General features: G+C 43.7%; 1 protein-coding gene across 1 annotated transcript in view; it reads right to left on the bottom strand.

Annotated features, from left to right (window-relative positions):
- Window positions 1-1341: 1341 nt before the first annotated feature.
- LOC146191341 (serine protease 33-like) overlaps window positions 1342-25254 on the bottom strand; it is a 31531-nt gene continuing 7618 nt past the window's right edge. Inside the window, exons 2-8 of the mRNA XM_084599915.1 lie at window positions 21063-21230; window positions 17912-18187; window positions 16430-16518; window positions 14854-14954; window positions 12275-12531; window positions 5978-6144; window positions 1342-4686 (exon numbers count right to left, since the gene is read on the bottom strand). Of these exons, the coding sequence (XP_084456041.1) occupies window positions 4531-4686; window positions 5978-6144; window positions 12275-12531; window positions 14854-14954; window positions 16430-16518; window positions 17912-18187; window positions 21063-21180 (1164 nt within the window). The 5' untranslated portion in view covers window positions 21181-21230 and the 3' untranslated portion in view covers window positions 1342-4530. The remainder of the gene's footprint in view (window positions 4687-5977; window positions 6145-12274; window positions 12532-14853; window positions 14955-16429; window positions 16519-17911; window positions 18188-21062; window positions 21231-25254) is intronic.

Here is a 25254-nt window from a genome sequence, read left to right as displayed (position 1 = left end):
GCCTACACCAGTTAGGTAAGGCAATGAATGGCAGGATTTATGCGAAGGTTGCGCAGGCAACAGATAACGTTTATTTCTTGTTCTTAAGAACACGATCCTGAACTGCGACTTACTTTTTGCAGCAGCACTGGTCCTCACCTGTACAAGGGGCTGTATTCATCCTAAAAAGGGGAAATTCGTTGACCGTATAGCTTCAGCGTTCGTCTGTTAGCTAGTGAGATTGGACCGCAGAGAAACGGTATGGTATATGTCATGTGATAGGTAGGCCTGGATTTGGGTACTCGCATGTGGTGGAGCTCATATTCCAGCCGAAATAAGAACTTGGCGTAGTCTGGACATGTAAAGTGAAGGCAAGAGATTTGATGGTTGTTAAGGGTTTTAAGAGAAGACAGCGTAGCAGGGGTTGGCAGCAAGTGGGCGAGTATGAGGTTTGCGCGAATACTTCAACTGCAGCCGGCACGGGACGGCCATTAACTGAAGACATTCATGAAGTTTATGTCGTTAAGTAGCGAATATGAATGGAATGGTATAGAGGCTTCCCTTTTTTACCAGGTGGACCATAAAGGTCCCAGCCAAGTCAATTCCCTACTGTGACGTAAGTAGTAATAGATAAGATGATGGCGATGGTGAGGTTGGATTTAGTATTGCTATTTTTGGAACCTATCGCATTTTTGGACAGCGAAAAAATATGCACCTTGTTTTCACACATAAGCTAGACAGCCTTTTCAAATATTTTGAGTTGCTCAACGCTTCGGGGGACTGCCTATCGGAATTTTACGTTAATGTCGCCTAGCTGAGTACTTGCGCGCTGTTATTGGACCATGGTGGGAAATCAGGTATATTCTAAAATTTGCCGCGCCTTCAAAGCCGAAATTGCTGTCGTACTCGTGAAGCGTCGTTATATACATGAAATAAGCTAAACCAGAAATACTACCCTGGCTGATTGGGTCAAATCACTACCAGAGGCGTGAGACCGTGTCGCGCTCGGCCGACCACCAGGCAGCTTATTTACATATACTGTTTACCACAGCTCGCGACTGTAGGGACATCAGTGGCAGCGCCACGGGTATGCAGCATAGTGCACGTCGAAGTTTTCTGAACTAGTTGGTGTCATAGCTGAAATGTTCACTGGTTGCCTCGAATTGAGGAGAAAACGCAACATCTTCTCCTTGCTTCCCTTTGCTTGCGCTCAGGTGAATGTTTACTATAATCCTTCCAGTCTGTGAGGTAATCTGTCAACGAATGAAATCCACAGGCTGTGGAAGTATACGCGAATGACCGTGCTTGTTTGTATGTAATGTACTCAATGAAGTCAAAGAGCTCTGAGTATGTGCAACAAAAAAGGTATCAGGCACTTTTATTGCATATACATTGCTTCGCTCACACTATGTTGGTCTTCGTTGGCAAGGTTTAGGAAACTTCACACATTCCCACGGATCAACTGTACATGCGCTCACAACACCAAGTACAAAAGATATTAATATTATAATAATAATGAGAGATTGGCAGTGGCATGTTAATGACTCTACGTCATAATTACATGCTTAACTGTCTAGTACATGTGCAAGCCTCGCGCCACATCACGGTGATTAGATAGCAAACTAGCGATAAATACACTCTGGGGGGCAAGTTGGTGCATCGTTCAAAAAAGAAGATGCACAACACAAACAACACAGAAGAAGTAAAGAAATGTATTTGCGCAGTTGTCGTCGTGTTTCTTCTTGTCTGTGTTGAGTATCTTCATTTTTTAGATAGCGAATATTTAGTTCACGCTATGATGCGATGTGGACAGTTCCAACCCTTGTCCACAAAGTAGCTACAGAGCAATCACATAAAATACATAAAAGAAACGTCCATTCTGCACATTGAATAAAAGCATGAGCTTAAAATATACCTGTATAAAGTACGTAAGGAAAAAGTGTATTGCAGCTCCGTTTACACATTTTATTGTAGCAGCTCTTGAAATTGGATATGATCGTTTTCATCAGCTATGATCCTTTTAAAAGTGTTGAATATTTTCTGGTGTTAAAAGTTTCGCAGTTCACATTCCACAATGATGCACTTTGAGTGTTGAGCACATATCCTCGATAATTGCCCAATACAAACGCCTTCTAACAAGCCGACCTTTTTGTCTATTTTTGACAAAGCGTTGAAGGCGTACAGCCGGTCTGTTGGTCAAAGGTAAAGTTAAGATATGCATATTCAAGATCATATGTCACAGGTTGTTCTGAAGAAGATAAAAAAAAAATGTTTTAGTGTATACCGCTGCCATCGCATTTAGTTGCTTATTCCTGGTGGTTAGAGTGCAACATGTGTATTATTTGCTGCATAATCAAGGCACAAAAGAGCCATTTTTTAAATTTTGGCAAACTATAATTTGGCACTATTTAAATGTCATACAACACACTGGAATTTTAAAATTAGGTGGCTCATTCGCAAATGAGGATCGAGGTGATGTGTATAATGAGCACCTTTACACAAAATTCTTCATTATAACAAGCGAGTAACATAAAAGCAAAGTTTAAAGTTTGAAAATGGCGGCACTACAGTGTGCATGTTAGGGTTATAAATAGGTTTGTGAATTACCTGCATTCAAGGATGGAAGGCATTGAAGCGTGCTTTGGTTTGATTAGGATGCGCAACTAAGCTTTCAACTAGACTTGCGCTCGATTGTTTTATTATTATGATTTGTTGTTTAAACATTGTTACACCATTTATGAATAAAAGACATAGTTGTATACCGAAATGCTATATGATTAAAGATATAAAAGTATTACAGGAAGCATTCCAAGCACACAATACAGACGCAAGCTAAGCTTATGCTCAGAAAAATAGAGGAAATGAAGCCTTCTCACTCATATAATAAATAACTTCACTCGCGAACACCATTCAGAATAAATAAGTTAGACGATAAAGCTGACAGACACAAGTCAACAGTCGCATCATTACCCTTGCATAATTCATTCCACGTTACATACGCGAATAAAAAAAAATACATGAATCCACAGCTTTGATCAGACATGCTGGCAGATAGCATCGTAGTTTCAATACAAGGGACATCAGGTGACAATCTTTGTTATGAATTATATGTATTCATGCAATGCGCAGTGCATATTACCTCAAAAAGGTCGCCACGACAACAGCATATTTTGAAATATAATATGCACACTCAGAAAATATGGAGGTGCAAAATTAGAATTGTTCAAGCTCAAGCAAAAGAAACTGATATGACAGCTCGTTTCTAGTCGGTAAAAAAGACCGTCAATCTGAAGCTTCTCTCTTACATATTTGTGTTTGTTGCAAGCTCAACAGCACAGCCTTCTTTCTTCTCAGAGATAAAAAAAAAATAGACCAGCAGTGACGTTATGATTTCAGTGATGCACATAGGTCATCTCGACACTTGCGTACGTCATGAAAGATGGCTATTGTAGAGACTGATACCACACAAGAAAAATGAACAAAAGAAAGAAGGGCAGCTTCAGTCCAGCCAACGCTTTGGTAACTGAACATCGCACCGTAAGCCATCGTCAAGGCATGCTCGTACAAGCCGCGAAATTGCAGTCTGAAGAGCAAAGTTTAACAAATCATTGCTATCTAACTTCAAGACTGGACAACAATTTGGAACGATTTCGCTGCACGTTGCGTAAATCAGCAGACGCAGCTGGATACAGAGCAATTACTGTACGTTTTATAGACGACTGCCTTTTTTCCCCTTCTTTAATTACTTAATACTTTCCCTCTCTGTGCGGGCTTCCTCTGCATATGCGCTTTTGCCCGCGTACCCAGATGTCTTATATACGAGGTCAAACGATGCTCGACTACAAAGCCATTAATTGTTGTTTCTTTGGCATGTTCGAAAGTATAGGCTCATTTAGTTCTAAAGGGTTTCACTCGGTTCGGCCTCAAGTAAAAAATATATTAAAAAAAAAACTAAGAATAGGCGAGTCAAAGAAGAGCCAAGCATGCCGGCTACCAAACTGCGAATCTTTTACCTTTATCCTCTTAAGGAAGGTTACCCAAATGGTCGATATATCACGGTGATGCTGCAATTCTGAGAAGACAACACATGAAAATAAAATAATCTTTTGCCATTTCCTTTCTAGGCTTGTCACGTTTTACGAACTGTAAATTTGCTATTTCCATAGCTTCGAAACAACCTGTTACCGCTGGTGCGGTGTCGAGCAGTATTAGTGCACCAAACATGACAGCCATTTACCATAAGACTGGGCAAGAAGTCTATGCCTAACGCTGCACCCTTAATAATGTGGGCGTATATAGACAACTGAGCACGCCGCACACACATATACTACAATGTCTGTAACACTGACCAGGCATCTTTGAGGTAGTTAAGATGCGGCCGGCTCAACGTACAAAAAATAGATAAGTTTGTCCGAAGCAAAGACGGGTATAGATGCTCCCCGTCCTCTGATCAGGCTGACCACAGCTGTGGTGCTGCAGGTACCGGCTTCACCTCTTGAAAGTACAAATGCAAGGCGGCACAGGTGAGTTTTGCCTGCGTGCCTAAGTTGCTCAGTCTCTGTTTTGGGCTATCCATTCCAGGAATGTCGTGACGCGAGAATACGCGCCGGGGAAGCGACCGCCGCAGCCGATACCAAAGGAGACCACGCCGACTACGTTCCATCGGAAGTCAAGACCAAGAGCCAGCAAAGGTCCCCCGGAGTCTCCCTGTAGGTGGAAAACGCCAATGTGGGCTGTGAACAAGAGCTGTACAGCGCGTACTTTCGTTTCTTTGCCACCTTCCCAAAAGGTGTCGTGGTTACCATTTGCTCGCTATAAGGACGCACGAATGGAAACTGAGCGATGATTTTGGACGCGTCTTGGACCTTGGGTCATTGAGGTAGCAGTTTGCACTCAAACTCTAACACGGCCCAAGGCCAGAAATAAATAATACTGCCAATTACCTTATCCAGCAACCATGAGCCTTCTTTTCTGAAGAAATTAATTCGAATACAGAAAAGCAGCGAAATTATAATAGATACTTATATCTTATATGGTGCTTTGCAAGCTAAAGTCAGTTTTAAAAGTGTCATCGACCCATTGCCAGTTTTTAGCAAATATAATTTGCGCTAGATTCTAATTCAATGTTATTCCCAGAGGCGGCGACAACGGCTTTGGGATAGTGCTAAAGTGAATGAGGAAGCGCAGAAAAGTCCGATGGCAAGTGAACTGAGACAACGCCACTGCAAAGTTGCGCGGCTCGCAGAAGATTTCGAGATGTGCTATAAGAAAGGAGACAGAGAGGACTGCATTTTAATCATCGTAATAAGGATTGTAATGACGCGGCTATCATTGATGCCGCTATTATAAACGGCTCATCAAAAAATAATGTCGAGTACTGTCGAAAGCGGCTCCGTGGGTACAACACAAAATAAAGCTATGTACGTCTCTGCTCTATAACACAGTAATCCTGTCGGTATATATAACTCGCGACAATCGTGCTTTTTCAAAAGCGCATAGAGAAAGACCTATGACCCTTTCGAGATACAAGCCAATGCTGACGGTCATCATCTGTTACCATTGCTTCTGCCTGGCTGCTATGCTATCCTGATGGTCAGAATGAGAATGTAACTCATTACATTGCACCGATGGCCACTTTGGGATGCAACGAATTAACGAACGTACTCGTGCGCCGAGTGATAGCTCGTACTTAATCTGGAGCCTTTGACAGCGACGTCTCTAACAGTGCATAAAATAGCCCACGTTAATTCTGACCGTCGTTTCTAACCTGTTCATAGTGTCACAGTAAGCACTGCAAGTGAACATAAGAACGAATAGCTCAAAGTAAGGGCGAATATTGCTGGTTGGGTGTTTTGAAGTTAACTTGCAAGATGCAATTTCTTGAGCACTGCTTTGTCTGACAAGCATCATAATCGAAGTGTTCAAAAGCTCCCCGTGAGCGACAGTGAAAGAATGGTCTTAGAATGGTAACACGAGAGCATCTGTGTTGTGCGCTTACTTGGCAAGCATCGACGCCCGTGTGGTTGACAGCGCAGACGAAGTCCTCGGTGATGCCGTCGGGAGTGGCCTGCCGGTAACTGGACGTCTGACGCAGGATGTCGTCGCAGTCCTGGTTGCTGATAACCGACACCCGACCCTCCTGCAGTCTCCGAGCGTAGCGACCACCTGCGCCCAGAAGAGAGTCAGGTCAGATCTTGTACTCTACTCGAAAACCATAGCGCACACTTTGATTTTCGTTTTTAAGTTTCAATTTTCTTAAATTTAATTTTAATTTGTGCTGCAGAGTGTCAAGTTTGCGGGCAAGGCTTGTAGGGCCCGATAGGGGCCTTGTCGCAACCGGAGGCTTGTGCGAACAGGGAAGTCGAGAAAGTGTCCCGAAGTCGCAACATCGGAACCCCTATCAAAATAATATAAAACTGTACAACGCCACTGTTTGCTTCTAGTTTTTATGCCACTCTGCTTTGCGAATATACGCATTAATCGTGAAAACAAAAATTCCAAGCTGCGGGGTTTAAACGTTCCGAACCGTTACATTAGTTATGATGAATGTTTTAGTGGAAGGATCCGGATTTTTGAGCTCATCTGGGTTTTGTTGTAGAGCGTTGACATCGCATTGTACACGGGGGGTTTTGTGTTCAGCCTGCATTGAAGCAATGCTGCAGCAAACCCAGGAATTGTTCTTGTAAAAAAATCATCTTACGTGACACCATTATAGTCAGCAGGGTGTGAGTGCTTCAATTAGTCCAAAAATTACGACAAGAATTGCAGGTTCTACATGAGTTGAAACGCACCTTTACCAGAAACAGCTAGCGCTGCCTCTGTGCGAAACAGAGGCATATAATTAGCCTGTACCATATACTGCCATACACTGCGCCCTCAGACCAAGGAGGAATCCGGCATCAGTCAAATTTAAATTGATTTTGTCGAACTTGACATGTTCAATACACCAGTGCTCCAGATAAATGTAACCAAGCTTTATTAAAAACAGAGAGAGAGAGAGAACGGAGTGTCCGAGTCCAGTGAAGCCAAATGAGACCTATCGTTCTCGCTAGTTTTCCTTTTAAAATTCTAAATTTTTTAATTTAATTTTAATTTGTTGACTTAATTGAGAAGCAAAGTGTCAAATCAAAAGTTTTACAGCGTTTGCGATGCTTGCTGTGATGCTTGCATCAAGGTAGGATTTAAATAACATAATTTACTGTGCTCCAAACAAATGATTAACGTGCCAAGTTTCTGGCGCATATCTATTGGCCAGTACACGCGTAAAGCCCCGTCGAGGAAAACGATCTAAAGAAAAGCAGATTTTGTTTTCTGAGGCACGTCTCGGGGCGCTGAAGTGGCACCGCTATCCAGTAGAAGGCTTCTTTTTTTTTTTTTTAATTCAAATTCAGTGAAAAAAAAAAAATTATTAGACGACATGGCGCGGTTTCGTTAACGCCTCCCCTCCGCGGATCCAGGTTTCTTAGCACACACATGCGCCATTCACTTAATCTGCAGTTCTATACTTTTGCCTCCGTTATCTCACATCTGCTTTTTGGCAGAGTTGTAAGCTAACATATTATGCGAAATGTCATCCGACACGCATACAAAGCCTCTCTTAACGAAGCCACGTGAAAGTGTCTGAGTGGCCAGTGGGTAGCATAACTACTGAAAGACCAAAAGTTCTACGAGGCAATAACCTCGCACAATCTCATACCAATTGCAAAGAATCTCATGCGGTGCCCTCATTATCATAAAATGTCTTCAATCATATATGATAATGTGCGAGATTCCATGAGATTTTATGCGACCTGTATGTGATTTTTATGCAATTTCTGCGAGATTATGTGAGAAAATGGGAGCTTATTGCCTCATAGGACTTTTTTAACTAGTATAATTACTCGGGATGCAAGGGCTCTGGAGGGTTTGATTCCTCTCCTTCCCATCTGAATTGAGTACCCGGTTTGCAGATCCTGAACAATCGAACATGCTACGTTGTCGCGTGACGCCGCACAGTCGTATAAATAATTAGTACTCTTCAGTGACGGCTGTCAGCTGCCACGAGCCAAAGCGACGCGCGACTTAGACCACGCCAACGCAAACGCAACGCCAGATTTTCTGGAAAACGAGGCCTTTAACATTGTCGCGTTAAAAGTACTTTACGTAAGTGTCAGCTGGGGCAAACATCACAGCTTACTGTCTTTCGAGACGATCGACGACTTTTTAAATTACGCTTGTTTCCCCAGACATTATTTATAAGATTTAGCTGATTATTGTATACTGATAACTAACTATCACGAACAAATAAATAGATACTGCTGGATAGGCCAGGCGACTCTCAACAGTTGTCAGTTGGCTTCGCCGACACTGAGTTATTTAAAGGCTTGGGTAAGCTGGTAGATCTGGTTCAGGGGACGATATATGAGTTTTTCTTTCATTTTCGGAAAGAAACAACGAAGTTTCGTAGCTGCAAATTATCACATAATCTTGACAGGACAGTCAAAACGAAGGGGTATAGGTGCGTAATTTCGAACGCGTTATTATATTACTATGACATATTCGTTCTGCACGAGCTGCTACAGACGGGCAAGTAGAAAGACGAGAATATATACAGGTATGAGAATATTCATGCAAGCTTGTCTCGAACGTAGGTTTTTTTCCTCTTGTATGTGTGCGGGTGAGGGGGGGGGGGGGGGGGGGGTGAGGCATCTGCGTTTCAAAACTGCCTATTGTTCGAGAAAGAATCCGTGAGAACATCCGGCAAGCAGCAATCAGTTGCATTTTCCTGCTTTGATTGGAACGAGCCCAAACAGCTCTTCAGTTCTCCCCGCACGAAGCTCTGCATGCTGATTATGAGAAACCGACACTGGAAGCTGGCGCCCGACAGCGCCGGCTTGAACGCCCTCGTCGAGATGAAGCCGCGGGAGTCTCGTTTAGCACTTGTTTTTCTCCAGGCTTATTCAGATAAATTAGTACACGCAGACAAGAAACGCCTACAGATAAATTAGATAAATGAAGACTAAGATATGGATGTAAAGGAAGGAAGACAGCGATAAGCTGAAAGCAAAGCTCACTATGTACAAAAATCTTGATCGAAAGACAACAGTACACAGCTTTCAGCTGCACTTCGCACCGGCCCACCCTGAAAAATCATTTGTGCACACTGTTCATTAGAATATAAAGGCGCTGTCAGAATATTACCATTATTCCCTTGTTTGTTAATGGTTGGGTTTGGTTTGGTTTGGTTTGTAGGGTTCAACATTCCAAAGCGACTCAGGCTATGATAGACGCCGTAGTGGAGGACTCCGGAAATTTTGATCACCCTGGGTTTCGACCTGAGGTTGCTTAACGTGCACTGACATCGCAAAGTACACAGGCGTCTTGTTTTTAGCCGTCATTTGAAAGCGACCGCCGAGGCCGAGGTCCGATCCGTCGTCCCTGGGTTCAGTATAGGCGAGTGCCTTAACCCCAAGCCGCCGTGGCAGGGCCCTTGGTTGTTTACGCGCAGCTCACAAAGTGCATATAGGGTCGTGAATGAATTAAAGTGTCGATGAGTCGACACAGACTTTCGGCGCGGATACTGAAAGCCGCACTGTATAAAAAGAAGAAAGGAATTCTGTCCTTTACATAGAAACCCGTAGGTTATTGTTTTTCTAATGCTTTCCGTAATTCATAAAAAGATACAAGTTGAAAAAAACTTCTGAAAATTCGTAATACGGACTCTGCACCCTGGATTATTTTAGTTAGGGGTAGTATAGTTTACTTTAGTTTAGTTTAAGGATTTAACGTTCGAAAGCGACGCAGGCTGTAAATGACGCCGTAATGGACGGCTCCGGAAATTTCAACCACCTGTGATTCTTTAAACTGACATCGCACAGCACAAGGGCATGGAGCTTTTCGCCTCCATCAAAAAGCGCCCGCCGCAGCCGGGATTCGAGTGGCGCCGAAGAGCGATCACACCGAACGCTGATGATGATGATGATTCAAAAATAAGGATGAAGTTCCCGTGAAATGAAGGATGATGATGAGTAATCACACATGCGGACGGAATTTACGAAGAGTGCTCACAAAACAATTTCTGGGACCTCAAGTGGACCAATGGTCCTTGCCTATATATTCCAGTTATTTAATTGAGACCGCAGTGGTGGCAAAAACTGATAAATACAGTTCAGTAAGCTATGCTGCTGACAGCTGTTAACAAACCATATATTGTTGCAGCGCTTTTGTTCTATATACAAATGCTCACATGGATACAGTCGAATGTGCCAACTGGATACAAATGGTGAACAAAGTGTGCTCCAAAGTTGGCAAAGTAATCTGAGCGTTGAATCAGAACGTTACCTACCATATATGGCGGTGCCCATATATTTTATCACGCAGTAAAACGTCTATAGGGACCATGTAGCAAACATACCATGCATGGGCACCAAAGCTGATAGTGTTGAAAACATCGTATTGAAGGCACAGAAAAAAACACGGACCAATATGGACGAATTGTCCGTTTTCTGCTTTATGCCATGATTAAACTATGGACAATTCTGCAATAAAATGTTATTTTTTTTTTTTTTACAATGATAGGCCACAGCGCCATTCTCTTAATAGAAATACCGAAGTCGTTTTCTATTTTCGTTGCACATTACACGAGTTGGAATAAAATGAAAGAAAAATTTTTAGGTGCACACTTATCAGGAATCCTTCCGCTGCCGGACGAACGTCAACATAGTCAGAAAGATCAATTGAATCTGTTTTTATGAAGAGTGCAATTTCAATGTTGTTGTCCTTAGTGTCTCTTCATGAGAAAGGAGTCTCTGAAGGACGGGCACAGAACGAAGGGAAGTAGGACAGATCAGGTAGGGCGAAATTTATTATTTCTGCATAGTCGAGACAAGCGTAAACCAACATTGCATATGGCTGGCGTGTGCATTAACTAAACGGGAATAAATGCGGTGTTATGACAGTCGATTGCCGCCATCGATTGAAGAGAGTCTTCTACGAGGGGTATCTGCCATTACGTTCTTGGGAATTGTATTGGAGCATAATCACTACACTACCCGTATCAGAAGATCAATGAAGAAAAACGGAATTAGAGTCGTGGCAGTGTTTCTTCTTTTGGTGGAGACAGGACATGAAGCTTCGTCAGAAAAATAGCACGAAAACAAAATTGTAAAACGAATGCGGGGAAGTCTTGAGCGGATTGTGAAGCAAAAACGAGAGGTCCTTCAGAAATTCCTAAATACAGTGTTTCAAGCAGAAAGATAATTCTTTTCAGGAGCAAACTATAAGGTACAGTGGACAAAGTATGCAACAAACCTCATCTAATTATCCGGCCAATTAACTAAATGTCACTAATTAAAATTTTAATTATCGCACTCGGGTGCTAAATCGCAATGAGGAGTTCGAAGCCGCGAACAAGGCGATGCCATCTCTCCATTTCTAAAGCCCTGTAGGGCGAGCTAGGAAATCCGACGCTTTTCCTGTACGAAACTAAAACTGAGAGCGAGACGCGCATGACATAGCTTTGCATAGAAAAACCTTATTAATATCAGATCAATTGCCAAGAGGCCGGCCTTACCCTCCGGTTCTTATCATGATGACCGAGATCCCTTGGGGCTATACTCTTTTGGCGATGTCACGCAGTTCGGGAATATTCAGAGCAACATAGAAAACTCAGCCAATGAGCTTCAGTGAGTGAGGACCGGACCAAGGAGTTGCGGGACTCTACCGTTGAGAGACCGGAATTACGAGTATAGAAGCACTCTAATTTGGCTTCATAATATTTCTCCAACTGGCCGCTAGGTAGCGCTGCTCAACCGGAAGCAGAAAAAAAAATCGAGCACGATAGCAACTGCTACCACCCCGTTTCAAAGGGGACGCTCCTATATTCCATTCATCCATCCATCCATCGAAACGAATACGGGTGCATGCTTCTCGACCCCGCCGTTGACAACGAAATACGTCAGCCTTTCTGTGGCATGGGAGCTACGCTATCGTGTATTAGTTTCAGCCATTTGATTTTAATTATAATTTAATTATATTTACTTAAACGTTGAGAGGTGCGTGAAAATTTCGCATTACCGAGTATTGCACCAGTGGGTGTCATTTTTCTTCTTTTCTTTCCCGCTTTTTGCGTAGCCCGAATAAAACAGAAACACGCACAGAAATATAATTTCTGCTCCGTATGAGGTCTTAACTCGCGGCAACGTCCAAGCTTCTGAACACCTTACTTTCAGCATAGGATGATAGTATTTTTGCATGAAACTTGACCACCAGAGGCAGGATGGGTTTTAGAGAACGGGCGTGGCATGCGTGCGCTTACCAAATCTCGTGTGTCCCCAGCCGAGCACCACGACCTGTCCTCCCAGCTTGAAGTCTGGCGACGGCAGGCATACAGGGGCGATGTGCGTCCCGTAGCTGGCCTTTGTCGCGGTCTTGATGAGCGCGATATCGTTGTAGTGACGATCCAGCCGGTAACGCTGGTGCTGTCTAATCCAGCGCACAGGCAGGTTGGCGCTGTGCGAGCTCACTGTCTCGTTCACCTCGAGCACGCCCAGACGTATCTTGTACTCGCCGGCACTGCACGAAGGCACGAGACACGCACGGGAGCCCGCTATAGCTAGGTGCCGCCAGTGAAGGCTACAATATCGTACCATAACGCCGAAAAATAAAATGTTTTTAAATCACGGTCGAAGAAAGTTGGGCCCTAGCTGCACGCAAAGAGATGTTCTAGCTGCGAATTGAGTAGCAGAAAAAAAAAATGAAAGACAATCTCTTCAGAAATTTGTCTGGCGAGACAAAGAATGCAATTGAAAAGTCGCAAGTATAACTGATAAATGTACCTCGCTGATTATGTAAAGCAAGTTTTTGCTCTTTGAGTGAAAATGGCAGCTTAAAGCTACAAATAAAATCTTCCAAAGGGTACCCTCTGGACAGCGACTCTGTTCTTTTAATACTTCCTCACCAGGAGCCTAATTGCGCCCCGATCACATCACAAAAGCTGTCACAGACCTGTTAATTAGCCCTCACTTCTATTGGTCGATATGTCCGCCGGTCCAAATCAAACAATAGGAGCGGCTCTTATTAATCTGTTTGTGTCAGGTTTGTGACATTTGTTGTGTAGTATCGATAAGTAATGCGGCCTCAGAACGTAGACTTGTGGCTTTTCGGGCGCACATCAGTGGCTAATCCCGCAGTAAATAAAGGACTTAGATGAGTATGGGACGGTGGTTTTACGTTCATGCAAAGACACGAAATCCCAAGAGGTAAATTAGTTAACCTCTATTTAAAAACACAGCAGAAAGTGTTATGTCGTCCCAACATATTTTCCTTAGTATTGTGGCCATAAACATGATGTAACGACATCGAGCTTTAAACTTAAAACATAGTGGATTCTTATTGAACGCCAAGCTGCGGTGGCTCGGCGAACTAGCCTAAAAAGGATCGGTGGCTCGTGTAAACAGTTATAACTGTTGTTTATTCTAAACACTATAATAATTAAGGGACCGAAGCGTCGATAAACGAGCGCTTTTGAGAAAGTAGGAGTCTACAGGCAGGGAAAGATATAAAGCGGAGCGGCAGATTCCAGTCAGCTCGCCGGTGAAGGGCAAGTTTACATACCAGACCCCACCGGTAATTCGATGCAAGAAAAAAGCTGCGCTATCAATACAAGGACGAAGAAGAGGCAAAACGCACACGGACAAAATTTACCCATCGGTAAATTGCGCTTCACACGTTTCTCGTCTACAAATAAGATTACTGGCAAGTGAAAGCAGGAGCTGAAGCTAGAGGCTACCCGTGCCTTCACGTCGCACGTACAAGTTGCAACTTACAGACGGGAGCAAGCTTGTCTCGAGGCGTTCAAGCGTTCCCATGAATACGAAACGAGACGAAATTTTACAGCAGCTACTGAGTGTCACGATCAGTCCTGTTACTGAATCGATACTGCATGAGAATAAAAACAACGAATAAATACACTGGCTTATAAACGCAACTGTTCACGCTTTTCGTATGCGATTTTGACTTGTTTCAGTGCGTGATACTGCTTATGTTATGTTTGTTTTAATGTATACCCTTTCCCACTGTAATGCCACTTAGAGCTGAGGGAAAATAAATAAATAATTAAATAAATAAATAATTTTGACTTGTTTCCGTGACTGATATTGCTTATGCTATGTTTGTTTTTATGTATACCCTCTCCCACTGTAATGCCACTTAGAGCTGTGGGAAAGTAATTAATCAATTAATTAATTAAATAAAAGATTTGTTCCGCAACACACCGCTCAATTATTCTAAAGAAGTCTGCTCACGAATGTATGTACGAATGTACATAAAAGGAAGCTGCTTGCTCGACTCAAATGATGGCGATATACGTAAACGCCACCAGGGTTCGGCTTCCTCAGCCGGCACTGCTGTCGAATGCAAAACATAGCGAACCAACTTAGGTTTTATTTTCTTTGCAATAATTTCTCAAAGCCTTGCTCATCAGTTACAACACAGCATAAGACATTCCCGATATGCGCTCGCATTTATCTGGCCTTGCCGACGTGCAGGGACTCTCAGTGCTGTCCACCCTGGCATCGCTAAGAGTCCCGGGTATGGTCAATGATCGTGTTTGGTTTTCGTGAAAATCGCCAATATGCTTCCATTAGCTAACAAGAGCGAATGTCACAGTGCGAGTGTAGAGTCAACTAGGCTAACGTAAAGACTTGACGTTTCGACTTTATGCAAATTAAACAGCGGGATTCGCATAGCTCATAGTCGTATTCAGACTGAGTAGCACTTAAGTGCGCCTATAAACCAGCTGATAACGGTAAACATCCGAAATGAAAAACAGAACTGTTACGCGGGTGATCCTCAAAGTATAGACATGAGTAGGAGAAAGCTCTTGGGACCACGTACTTGTTCCTGAGGTCAGGGAAACAATGGGCTGCCGTCAGCACAGTGTCGCCGTCCAAGAGAGTGCCACCGCATATGAATTTGTCACCTTTAAAAATGGCCGCCTGCGAGGAACATAAAAACATGCAAGAGCAGTTTATAGGTGACCGGTTTCATCACTGTTCATATTTACTGTATCAACTGCAGAACAATGGCCTTTTTAAGTGACATCCGTTAATCCTCTCCTGCACCAGATGCGACGTCTCATCTCAGCAAACTCATCCCATCCGTCAACCTGAAACTATGCCCCCTCATGCCTCAAAGCGGCTGCGGTTGCCCAGAGGAACCCTGGAATGATTGTCATCTGTCGTATCGCAATGAACAGGTTTGTAGGTGTGATTTTTAGGAATGCTCAAGTAAAACTAAATATTCACTAATAATTCTTTAAAAATGATTATCTCCACCAGTTAGGTCCCACCTCACTGCGCAACTTTATCCGTCCCTGCCTCTCGAGCGTGCAGGGAAACTGGGCGAGCTTTTTCATTAGGCATTCACAATCGAACGTAAGTAGGGCGGGTGTGGTGAGGGGCAGTCCTGGCTTGTTTTTTTTTTTTTTTTTTCTTTATTATTTCTGGCGCATCGACGTATGTCGAGTTGAAGAAGGAGACAATGCGCATATCATTTTAAATCGCTGATATGCTTGATCTTAGTGAAGCTATACCCTAAGCATATGTTCATGATGTGGTGACAAGCGTTTCAATAGTGATTGTTGGTGCTATTTTCCCCAGCCTCAGCATATATCATATCACGGTCCCTTCAACATTGAAAAATATAAAGAAGTGGTGTACTTCTGTACTCGCTTCTGTCCTGCGACCTCTTGAAGATTTACAAAGGCCCATGAGTGCACGCCCTTTCCGTCTTAAGTTTTCCAAGATTATCAAAGGCAATGTTAAGGGTTTTTAACTGTGGCTCCTCTTGCCGCTTATGGTATATACCAGACGTTTGCCATCTTTAAGTGCCCTTCTATAACGCCATGTTTGGTCGCGCCACAGTGACAAATACTGCATCGTGGAGCTTGAACGAATCATAAGACTTGTGCACTTTCCAACCGCAGCGGATAAAGCAACAAGAAGAAGGCGGTGGGAGAAAAAAGAAATATTACATGACTCAGAAGACCCCTTTTGACTGTAATACAGCTCTGAGCGGTAGTTCTGGAAAATGCTTGTATTACTAACGTCTAATACAACTCAAGTCTGCAGTAACCGCCGCGCTCATGTTTTTCGTAACCGAAAGTAGTTCTTTGTTAAGGATTTTCTGGCTACCGAAATAACCTATCAGACTGAATTATAAACTGAAGAATTGTTATGTCTGTACGCATTCCCGTATAGTCAAATATTAAAAGTGATTCTGATCACTTGTTCAATAGAGTAATTAATACACGCACCGCATACCGTTACCCACGTACGGTAGCAACTGTTTTTAAGATGCATTTTGCTGTAAACACAGTTACACTGCGCGCTGATGCAGTAAAACGTGGTTGAAGTTCATAAATGTCTTATGTAGCCATAGCGTTTAGGACTGGGCCGGTCAGAGCACTCACCATCCACGGCCAGGCAGACCTAGATAGTGTGACGGCTCCGTCCGGTCCATTCGTAACGGCCCCAGGATCGTTCACCACAGCGCCGCAACCTGGATTCAGGTAAGCAAACCAAGAAACGCGGATACTTCCGGTCAGTTAACACGTACACATATACATAAGATAATTTTGGGCGTTTGTGACATAGGAAGCGGGTACAAGAACAGGTCGCACTTAATTACCGGTCGCGGGACATATAAGAGCGTTATTAGAGTAGCAAATACGGCTGTCACAGCCATTACTGCTACACATAATAATATGAACAACACGGACCGCAGAAAGAGCCTCTATTAGTCCGGTAGATATTTTGCCCTAAAGAATTCCCATTGACGATCAAATCACCACCGGCCGCTGTGTCACGAAACAGTCTACTCAAGTATAAAAACATGCACGAGCACCGCCTCGTTAATATTCAGTGATTGGGGTCCCGTTTGCAGATCTCGTGGACACGGGTCCGACCACGGCTGCGGCGGCCGCTTTTCAATGGAGACGAATCGCATAGCGTCCGTGCGCACGTGCAACAACGGTGCACGTTAGAGAACCCCATGGTAGTTGAAGTTTCCGCAGCTTTTCACTACGACGTCCATTATAGCCTAGGTCGTTTTGGGATGTTAAACCCAATAAGGCAAGCGAAAGAGATATATGTAAATGTACACGCTGGCTGCACGAAATAAGAAGATGAATACAGCAACTAACCACTGCCAGTACTCTCCATATGGCTGTGATGAATACTAAGTGCAGCAATGTGCATACATGTGGGACAGGATGCACGAATATGTAAGTTGCTTTTTTGCCGTCACATATACAATGCTTATGTCATTCAAGGACGGGATAACACGTGTTTATGAACATGTAGGGTTGATTCGTACGATTCTGAATAATAAGGCAGCATCTGTGTAATATTCGAAAGAATTGATTCTGTGTGTTTTTCCTCTAACATCTGCCTTATGAAGCACATAGCATTGAAATCAGTAGTCCTCAAATTCTACCAATTTTTGGAAGCAAATGCGCCGGTAGCACGCTTGAATAACACTAGACGTCGGACTGCTTGCGTCACAATAAGAGAAAGGTAATCATTATTCAACTCCATATCAAATCTTCACCGTACTCGACCCCCAATAGTCTCGAGAAATTTACGCATAACAAAGCTGGCGTAAACAAGGTCACTTAGACAAAAAGAAAAGCAGCATACAAGTGAAGAAGCCAAGAGAACGAAGCGGCATGCTGCACAATACTCATGCAGGCAGCCGATAGAAAAAGCGAACCGGGCTTTCGAAGAACAATAGAGCAGCTTATTTTAGATCAACCCCAGTGCGAAAGCTACCATTCGACCGAGCCGTCATATCCCGACACCGCATTTCCCGCGTGCCACATGCTCGCTACAGTGCAGAGATGCGTGGCCATCGCGAGAGAGTAGGCGCCGGGACAGACGACTGGCAACTACACCTGGCTCGTTGCGAGGATCATCGACTGCGGGTTGCCTGGGGGAGAGCGTGCCTGTGTTCGCAGTCGGAGACTGGTCCACCACGTCGGCTGACGGACAGCACACGAGCACCGTGGTGTCGTGGAACCCGCAAGGGCGCGGCCTCCGTCCGCGACCCGCGGCGGCCACCAGCGGAGGACACCAAGTCAGGGGCACGCAGCGGCCATCAATGCGCTTGCCTCCGCTCACGGCCCGGCACGCCTTGGGTCGGAAGTCCGTCCAATCGGTATCGCATCGCACTGCAGGTAAGGTTGAGACAAAAGCCGAGCTGCATCTAATGTCAAATACAGAGCTCTGCTAATTCTCAGCAATGCAGTTAAGGCTGCAGACATGGGTAAACACGGACAAAACATGTTATCAGGACTGTTTTTTTTTCTTCTTTTTTTTTTTTCAGGGTTAGCTCAAAGGTCTAAGGTTCTGGCAAGCCGCGGTGAACAAAAATAAGGTGTCAAAAGCATGACGAAAACAGCTTTGGTAATTAATTTGGTGTTACTCGGTGTCAACGAGACAAATAGTTACGGAGCAACAGATACACAGGCGTGCGCAGGCCGTTTAACTCCTCAAGTAATACACATTTCACGCACAATAAAAATTGCACAATACACTATGAAGCCATTCGGGGTCACCGTACAAGAATGTAAGAAATTTCTTGAAAAAATGCGAGAAAACGTAAAGCCAATGCAAGCTCAAACCAACTCCGTACAAGGAATCTTTTTTGCGGAATATTCTTAGCATGACGTACTGAAATGATTGCTTTGCCTTACTAGATCATTTATCATTATTAGCGATTCGTCCCCTGAGTTACTTAAATAGACAATTTTATCAGCATCATATCACTGATTAATGAGGTATTCTCCGTCAACCACTGAACCTGTTTCTAATCCCGGTCCCTGATACTTCCTCTAAACAAGGGATGAACAGCTCTAAAGAGATCGTGGCTTCTTGCCTAACGCACATCCTTATGCTTTTATTAATTTCTTTTTCGCAGAACCGTGACTGCTGAGCACTTTCTGTACGTTCACATATGGCTCCTCTACAACATGGGTTTCACAATACCTACATCATCACTGAAATTTTGACTGAGTCAAACGCTTTCCCGCAATCTACAAAGGCGACATATAGAAGTTTGTTACGTTGAGCGCTTTACCTCTCTCACCTGGTTGATAGTGCGGATATCGTCTACCATCGTGTGGCATTTACCAAAGCTTGCCTAGTCCTTTGGCTAAGGAAAGTTTAAGGCTGTCATTATTTTCGCCAGTAATCACCAGTAAGCTGATGAATTTGTAATCTTTAATGTCACTGACGTCCTCTTTGTTGCGGATTAAGATAACAATAGCATTCTTCAAAAATGCCACGGTATGCTCGAAGTCATGAAGCATAGCGTATACAGGGTGACTATTTTTTTTTTTTTTCATCACCATATCCCTGCCGTCTGTCAACAGTTCTGCAGTTACCTGGTCCTCTCCAGCTGGCTTCTTTATTTTCGTTGCTTCTAAGGCTTTCCTTACTGCGATAGTTCTCTGTCAACTGCGGAATGCCTCATTGTCCTGCCTTATTTCAGAACTCCTCGGCTACAATTACCGCATTATCCGTATTGTTAAATTTAGTGATGCCTTATTTTATCAAGTGACGTCGCTGAAAGCCGTCTCACTGGAATAAAAGTTTAGAATGCGTGCTCTTTTCCGGGAGCATACGATATTTCGACAAACTCCCCACTACCGGTAATGCGTTTCTATCTGAGCAAACTAGCCCTCGCATATTCCACCGCATAATAATGTGCGCCTCTTATGATAACGCTGGTGACGTCACCGTCGGGGACAATAAGATAATTTTATTACCAACTGCAATTCCTTTACCAGACGAGACGCTTAGTTAAAAAGCTGCTCTTGGACATGTCCTCGGTGCAAATGAGATTGCCCATCGCGCGGTCAGGATTCGCAAATGTTTCCTTGTTCTCTGCGCCTTGGCTAAGCATGCAGAGACCAAGTACGTCTTCAAGGCAAATGGCCAAATCACTGTGCAAGTTAGTATAATACGAAAGCCGCCAGTTTATCGCAGTTCTCAATATGTTCCTTTTATTATCCGCTTTCATACTTTTTCTCGCTTCATCGATAGCATATTTTTTCCACAGAAAAGATTTCAGACTCAGTTCAAGCGCACTTACCCCTCGGGATGCCGACGTAAGTAGCAGTAGTAGTAGTAGTAGTAGTAGTAATAATAATAATAATAATAATAATAATAATAATAATAATAATAATAATAATAATAATAATAATAATAATAATAATAATAATAATAATAATAATAATAATAATAATAATAATAATAATAATAAATAAGTTTGCAACTTCTTGCTCGCAACCTTTGTTTAACTTTCCGACATCTCGTCTCGCATAGACCGCAGTCCATGGCTTAACACCGTACTCGATGACATGCTCTTAAAAGATTTCTTAGTTTTTCACTTTTGTGGTGCATAAGCTAAAAAAAAAAAAGAAGAGGTGCGGCCACAGTGAATAACCACCCCATGACTCTGTTTTGAGTATAAGAATAGAAAAACGAGCGACTTCCTGGGCGCGCGGATGCACTCGCCCCATTGAATATATTAGTCGCAAGCAGATCGTTGTGAATCATTTTGTGCTGCACAGTATTACCACAAACAGCTCAATTGCAGCTGTTTTATTATTTTAAGAGTTTTGATTTTTGTGTGGCAAAACCAACGTCAGTAGTCAAATAAACATCAAGTCGCATGCATTTCCGACATTTGCTTATAGTCTACGAATTATTATTCTCCAGCGGCTCGTTTGTGTGCGCGTTTTATGAGCTGCGCAGTTCTATTCAATATTTAGATTTTCGTAAAACAGTTTTTAGAGTGCGTGGCTTATTTTGCTTATAAGCGGGAACAAGCAGGACCTTTCTTGAGATTTTTTTTTGTTTGTTTTTTCAAAGCGGCACTATTCCTGAAATGAGTTGGGCGTAGTTACATGCGCTTTGCCATTTCCTGTAAAAGTTTTCCCATGCAAACAACCTCTTCCCTCCACCACCAGCTAGCACTCAGGTCACTCTACCCACCAATCCATGCTCAAAATGTACAATGGCGGACTGATGTCACCATACCTATTGAAAGTTGAAGGACAGCAGCAGCTACAACAGCAACAGCAAGGACCATAGCAGGCCTGTTGAAAGGATGCGGAACGAACCAGGAAAACAGGCGGAGGTCTGATGAGGAGTCCATGGCTCCGCTGTCACTGCCGCAGTGTCCTTAAGACGATAGCCACCGCCTTTCTGGAACGATAGCAGAAAGTGATACACATGCAACGACGGCGCGGCTTATTCGGCGCGGCTTATTGCTTTTACACATCGGGTTTGGGGTTAAACCGTGCCACCGTGCATGACCGCTTGGCGTTGAGGTAGACCGCATGGAGAAGGGCAGAGAGCGAGAGAGAAACGGGAAGGGGTGCGGGTAGCTAGGATACGCGTGCGTCAAAACAGCTACGAGAATTCTCTCACGGTCCCATCCTCGCCATTTGGCCTTCCAACTTCTCCTCCTCGGTTTGGCTCGGGGATGTCGTTAAAGGCGGCTGTGATTCAGACTGGAGGAAGTTACCACGGCAATGCGTAACTGGTTGTGCCCGCTCGATCGCGACGCGCGTCTTGCGCAATGCGGCTCCGCACGTGTGTTAATCGAGCGGCGTATAAGGACTGCTGCGCGTCTGGCATGAGGAATCCGAAATGTTTACCTGCCCGATCGGTGAGCGCGCGTGGCGGGTGCTGCTCCGAAGAGTCATTCACACGAGCTTTTACGCGTAGCGGAGTCGTCGACCACGCTTGATGGCTGGTTAACGTGCAGCTGCTCGCGCTCTTACTTCCTCCTCTTCATGCCGCGTAAGCAATGCCAGCACATAGTAAAAAATGTTATTAAAGTCCAGGAAGACGAGCTTAAAACTGAAGGAAAAACAAAATGGAACCGGAGTTATTTGAGGGAAAAAAAAAGATACAATGCATTTCTGGCAACGTGGCGCTTATAAAGGCTGTTTTACATTTCGCTGGGACGGAGAGACCTAGTTTGGCTTGTAAAATGCTCTGCTTGCTAAAGGAATAAAAAAAGATGAACTTGGACTCGTGCAAAAGGACAATTGTTGCAGAAGTCTGAAGGTGCGCACATGGCAGTCAAAGCTGGAGATCTAAACGCGAGAGCTCACGGCAACGAATCACATCCTTTAGTAAAGTGCATGAAGAACTTTTTGCTGCCTTATACTAATAATTAACTCTGTTTTAAAGCGTTTGAACTTGCGACAGGTTATTCTCTAATTAAGATCTTTACTGCTAACTCATTAGTTTAATATGTTGTAATAGCTATCATAGATTATAAAGTTCTAAAGTGAAGCTTCAAAACAAAACAAAAAATCACAATTACAACGTCTGCTTTGTTGATCGACATAAATAATTGTTTCGCAAGTGTTTGCAAAAGCAGCTAGTAGCACGATGCATAAGAATGGTTTGAAAAATGATTAAAAAATAAAACATGACGCGTCTGAATCACTCCACGCGTCTAAGGGCGAAGTCCCCAAAATAAGCAGTGAAACAATCTCAGCTCCACAGATCTGCATCTTCAACACCGTCAAAAACGGAGGCTACACGGGCCCGATGGTCCTTAAGTCCGGACACCTACCTGGTATGCGTACGCTGCCGATGTGGGAGCTGTGGATACCGGCTACCGCTATATAGCTGTGTTTGCGCTCAAACCCAACGTGCGCGCTCAGCTTTAAGAGCTCACCCGCGACGGCTAACTTTGCGGGGTTTAGGTGCAGTTGGACGAAAGAACGGCGCCGGAGGGTCGGCACTGCTTGCCCAAAGACTAGCAACATCCTTGAAAACCGCCACAGTTTCATTTCCAAGCGCAACCCGCTGGTGGGACCTTGTTGCCTTGTTGATCACTTTCTTTTTTGTCCCAAGTGTGGTAATTGCACTCTATCGTGCCCCGACGACAAGTTGGTGTTTTGTTCCGCGCTCTATATGCATGACTCAAGAACAGTTAAGGAATACTACTGTGTACACGGCGACGAGGATGACGGGAAAGGGATTGCAGGAGGACGGGACAGCCGTGCGGCTCCTATCCCGTTTTCCTCGTCTCCGAGTTCATTGCGTCTTCGAAGGAACATGTTTTGCGACAATGACCTTAGTAAACAATCAAAGAAAGAAATCTTGTTGACTGTGTGACTATAAGAACAGTTTCGTGACGCCGCTCTTTCTATAGCAAAGCTGGCGCATATGAGGAGAAGAGTCTCAGAGCTTAAGAAACGCGTTCAATGCACTACTTTTTCCCTCTGTGCTACCACGCAGACACGGATTAGTTTCATGTGGTTAGCCATGTGTCTTTTCCTTTCTGTTCCATGCGCAAGGACAAGACAGAAAAAAGTAATTGGAAACAAGGTACTACAAATTAGAATGCAATACACACAAATGACGCAGAAAAGAAAAGCGTGTTAATGTGCAAGTTGTGAGACATGCCAAAGTGAGGTCAAACAGCTGATACACTTACTAGTTTACATGCGCTTAATTGACTACATTTGTGCAGGAATCATTGTAAACAGCGATAAGCGAACCTAAAACAGATTTTGTGTGCTGCTACAAATTTTTTGCCTCTTCTGGAGGTTCTGTCATTTTTTACTATCCGGTTTCAAAGCCCATCTGCAACAACCTACGCGGAGTCTCGCGAACTGTTCTTACTCCAATTGCACCGTTCGCCCTGGACGCAGGTTAGAATTTGTAAATTTGTATTGTACATTATTCGAATGCAGGTTATCTGGCATGAAAAATGGCTTTTGGAAACTTATTGTCGCGAGTTGTTTCAAGTTGCTGACCGGAGTGTTTAGCTTTTTTTTTTTTTTTCAGCGCCTTTCGAGTAATGCGTCCATCTATTTTACCCTTCGTGGTTCCCCTTCCCGGCGTCTTCGATTTGACAAGTTAAATATGTACTAGAATGAGAAATTCCCTTATAAAAGGCGTTTTCTTCTTACTTTCTATCGAAATTTGTTTTTTCTCTCCCGATTGTCCTTGTAAATCACGCTGAGGTGCGCTTGTTCCCCATTCTCGTATCTTCAACTCAATATACTATTCGCTGTATAAATTGTTCCATCTAGTATACGTGCACTCCTGTAAGATCCCATTAAGGCTTACTACAAAGTATGCTCAAATAAAAAATAATAATGCGTACTGTGCTAAGGAGGGCTAAAAGCAGAGTGGTATCGCCTACTTCGCGAAGACATTTAACATTCTTGTGGCATTTGCTTTATAACAGCTGTCAAGTATTACTATCAGTACATGTTTGTTTCTTGTCAAACCAAGCAAAATCGTACATCGTAAGTGTATGGGTTCTGCAAGGCCGAGCTTTTGAACAGGGCGGGCTGCACTGAGTGTCACAGAAAGGTTAGTTACCATCGTTATCCTCTTCACAATCAAGTAACGAAAACTTGCACAATAAGACATAAATATCAAGGGCGTAAGGTGATTTCTTGTGTCTGACACCACTGAACAGGTAAAGATAGAAAGCGAGGCACAGCAGGTTCAAAGCAGACGAGCCTTGGGTTGAAGTTCCGCATCCGTGTTTCTGTGAATAAGAGCCATAGGGCACTGACACTTCACCGGAACCCTGCCCTCTTCCTTCCTCCACAACAACTTCCTTCAAACTTAAACCGGAAGTTATCGAATGCCACTTCCTGGTGGTCGTTATTTGATTTGCACTGTTACCCAAATGTAGTTTACAATTCTACGTGTGACGAATAGGTTGAAAGCAAATTGATATTGCATTAGAATGCTGCAACGTTTTCACTAGCTGATTAATTCCGTGTTGTTCGCGCTTGTACCGCACTTGTTGGTCGCAGTGTCAAACTTTTTGCTGATCGTGCGGTCCCTCACTGAGTTCTGAACGTTTTATAACGCCAGTGGGAAAACAGATGCTCGCAGTCCTGAACGGGGAAAAATATTTTCGTGCAGAAACCTTCCCAAGGCGCGCTCCAATTATTGTCACACATTTTGGCAGAGAGGCTGGCAGTGATCAGAATCTCAGGCGACATATTCCTCGGTTATTTCGAAACAAAGTTGCGCCAGTACCATTAATCTGAAATCAAGCATTCATTGAGGTCATACATGCATTAAGTTCAGTGCAAAATGTTGCACGCCATACCTTATGCAAAAGGAAGCTGATATATTCTTGGTGCGTCTACGGTGGCGTTAAAACTGTGATGTGAAATAAAGTTTCCATACGAAGCTTCTAAGCGTTTTTGTGCGTAAATTCTTACTTTGCTTA

This window comes from Amblyomma maculatum, chromosome 4 (genome assembly GCF_055883805.1).
Source record: "Amblyomma maculatum isolate TAMU_Amacu chromosome 4, ASM5588380v1, whole genome shotgun sequence".
Lineage (NCBI taxonomy): Eukaryota > Metazoa > Arthropoda > Arachnida > Ixodida > Ixodidae > Amblyomma > Amblyomma maculatum.
Note: the sequence above shows the minus strand (reverse complement) of the source record. Positions and strands in the feature narration are given on the sequence as shown.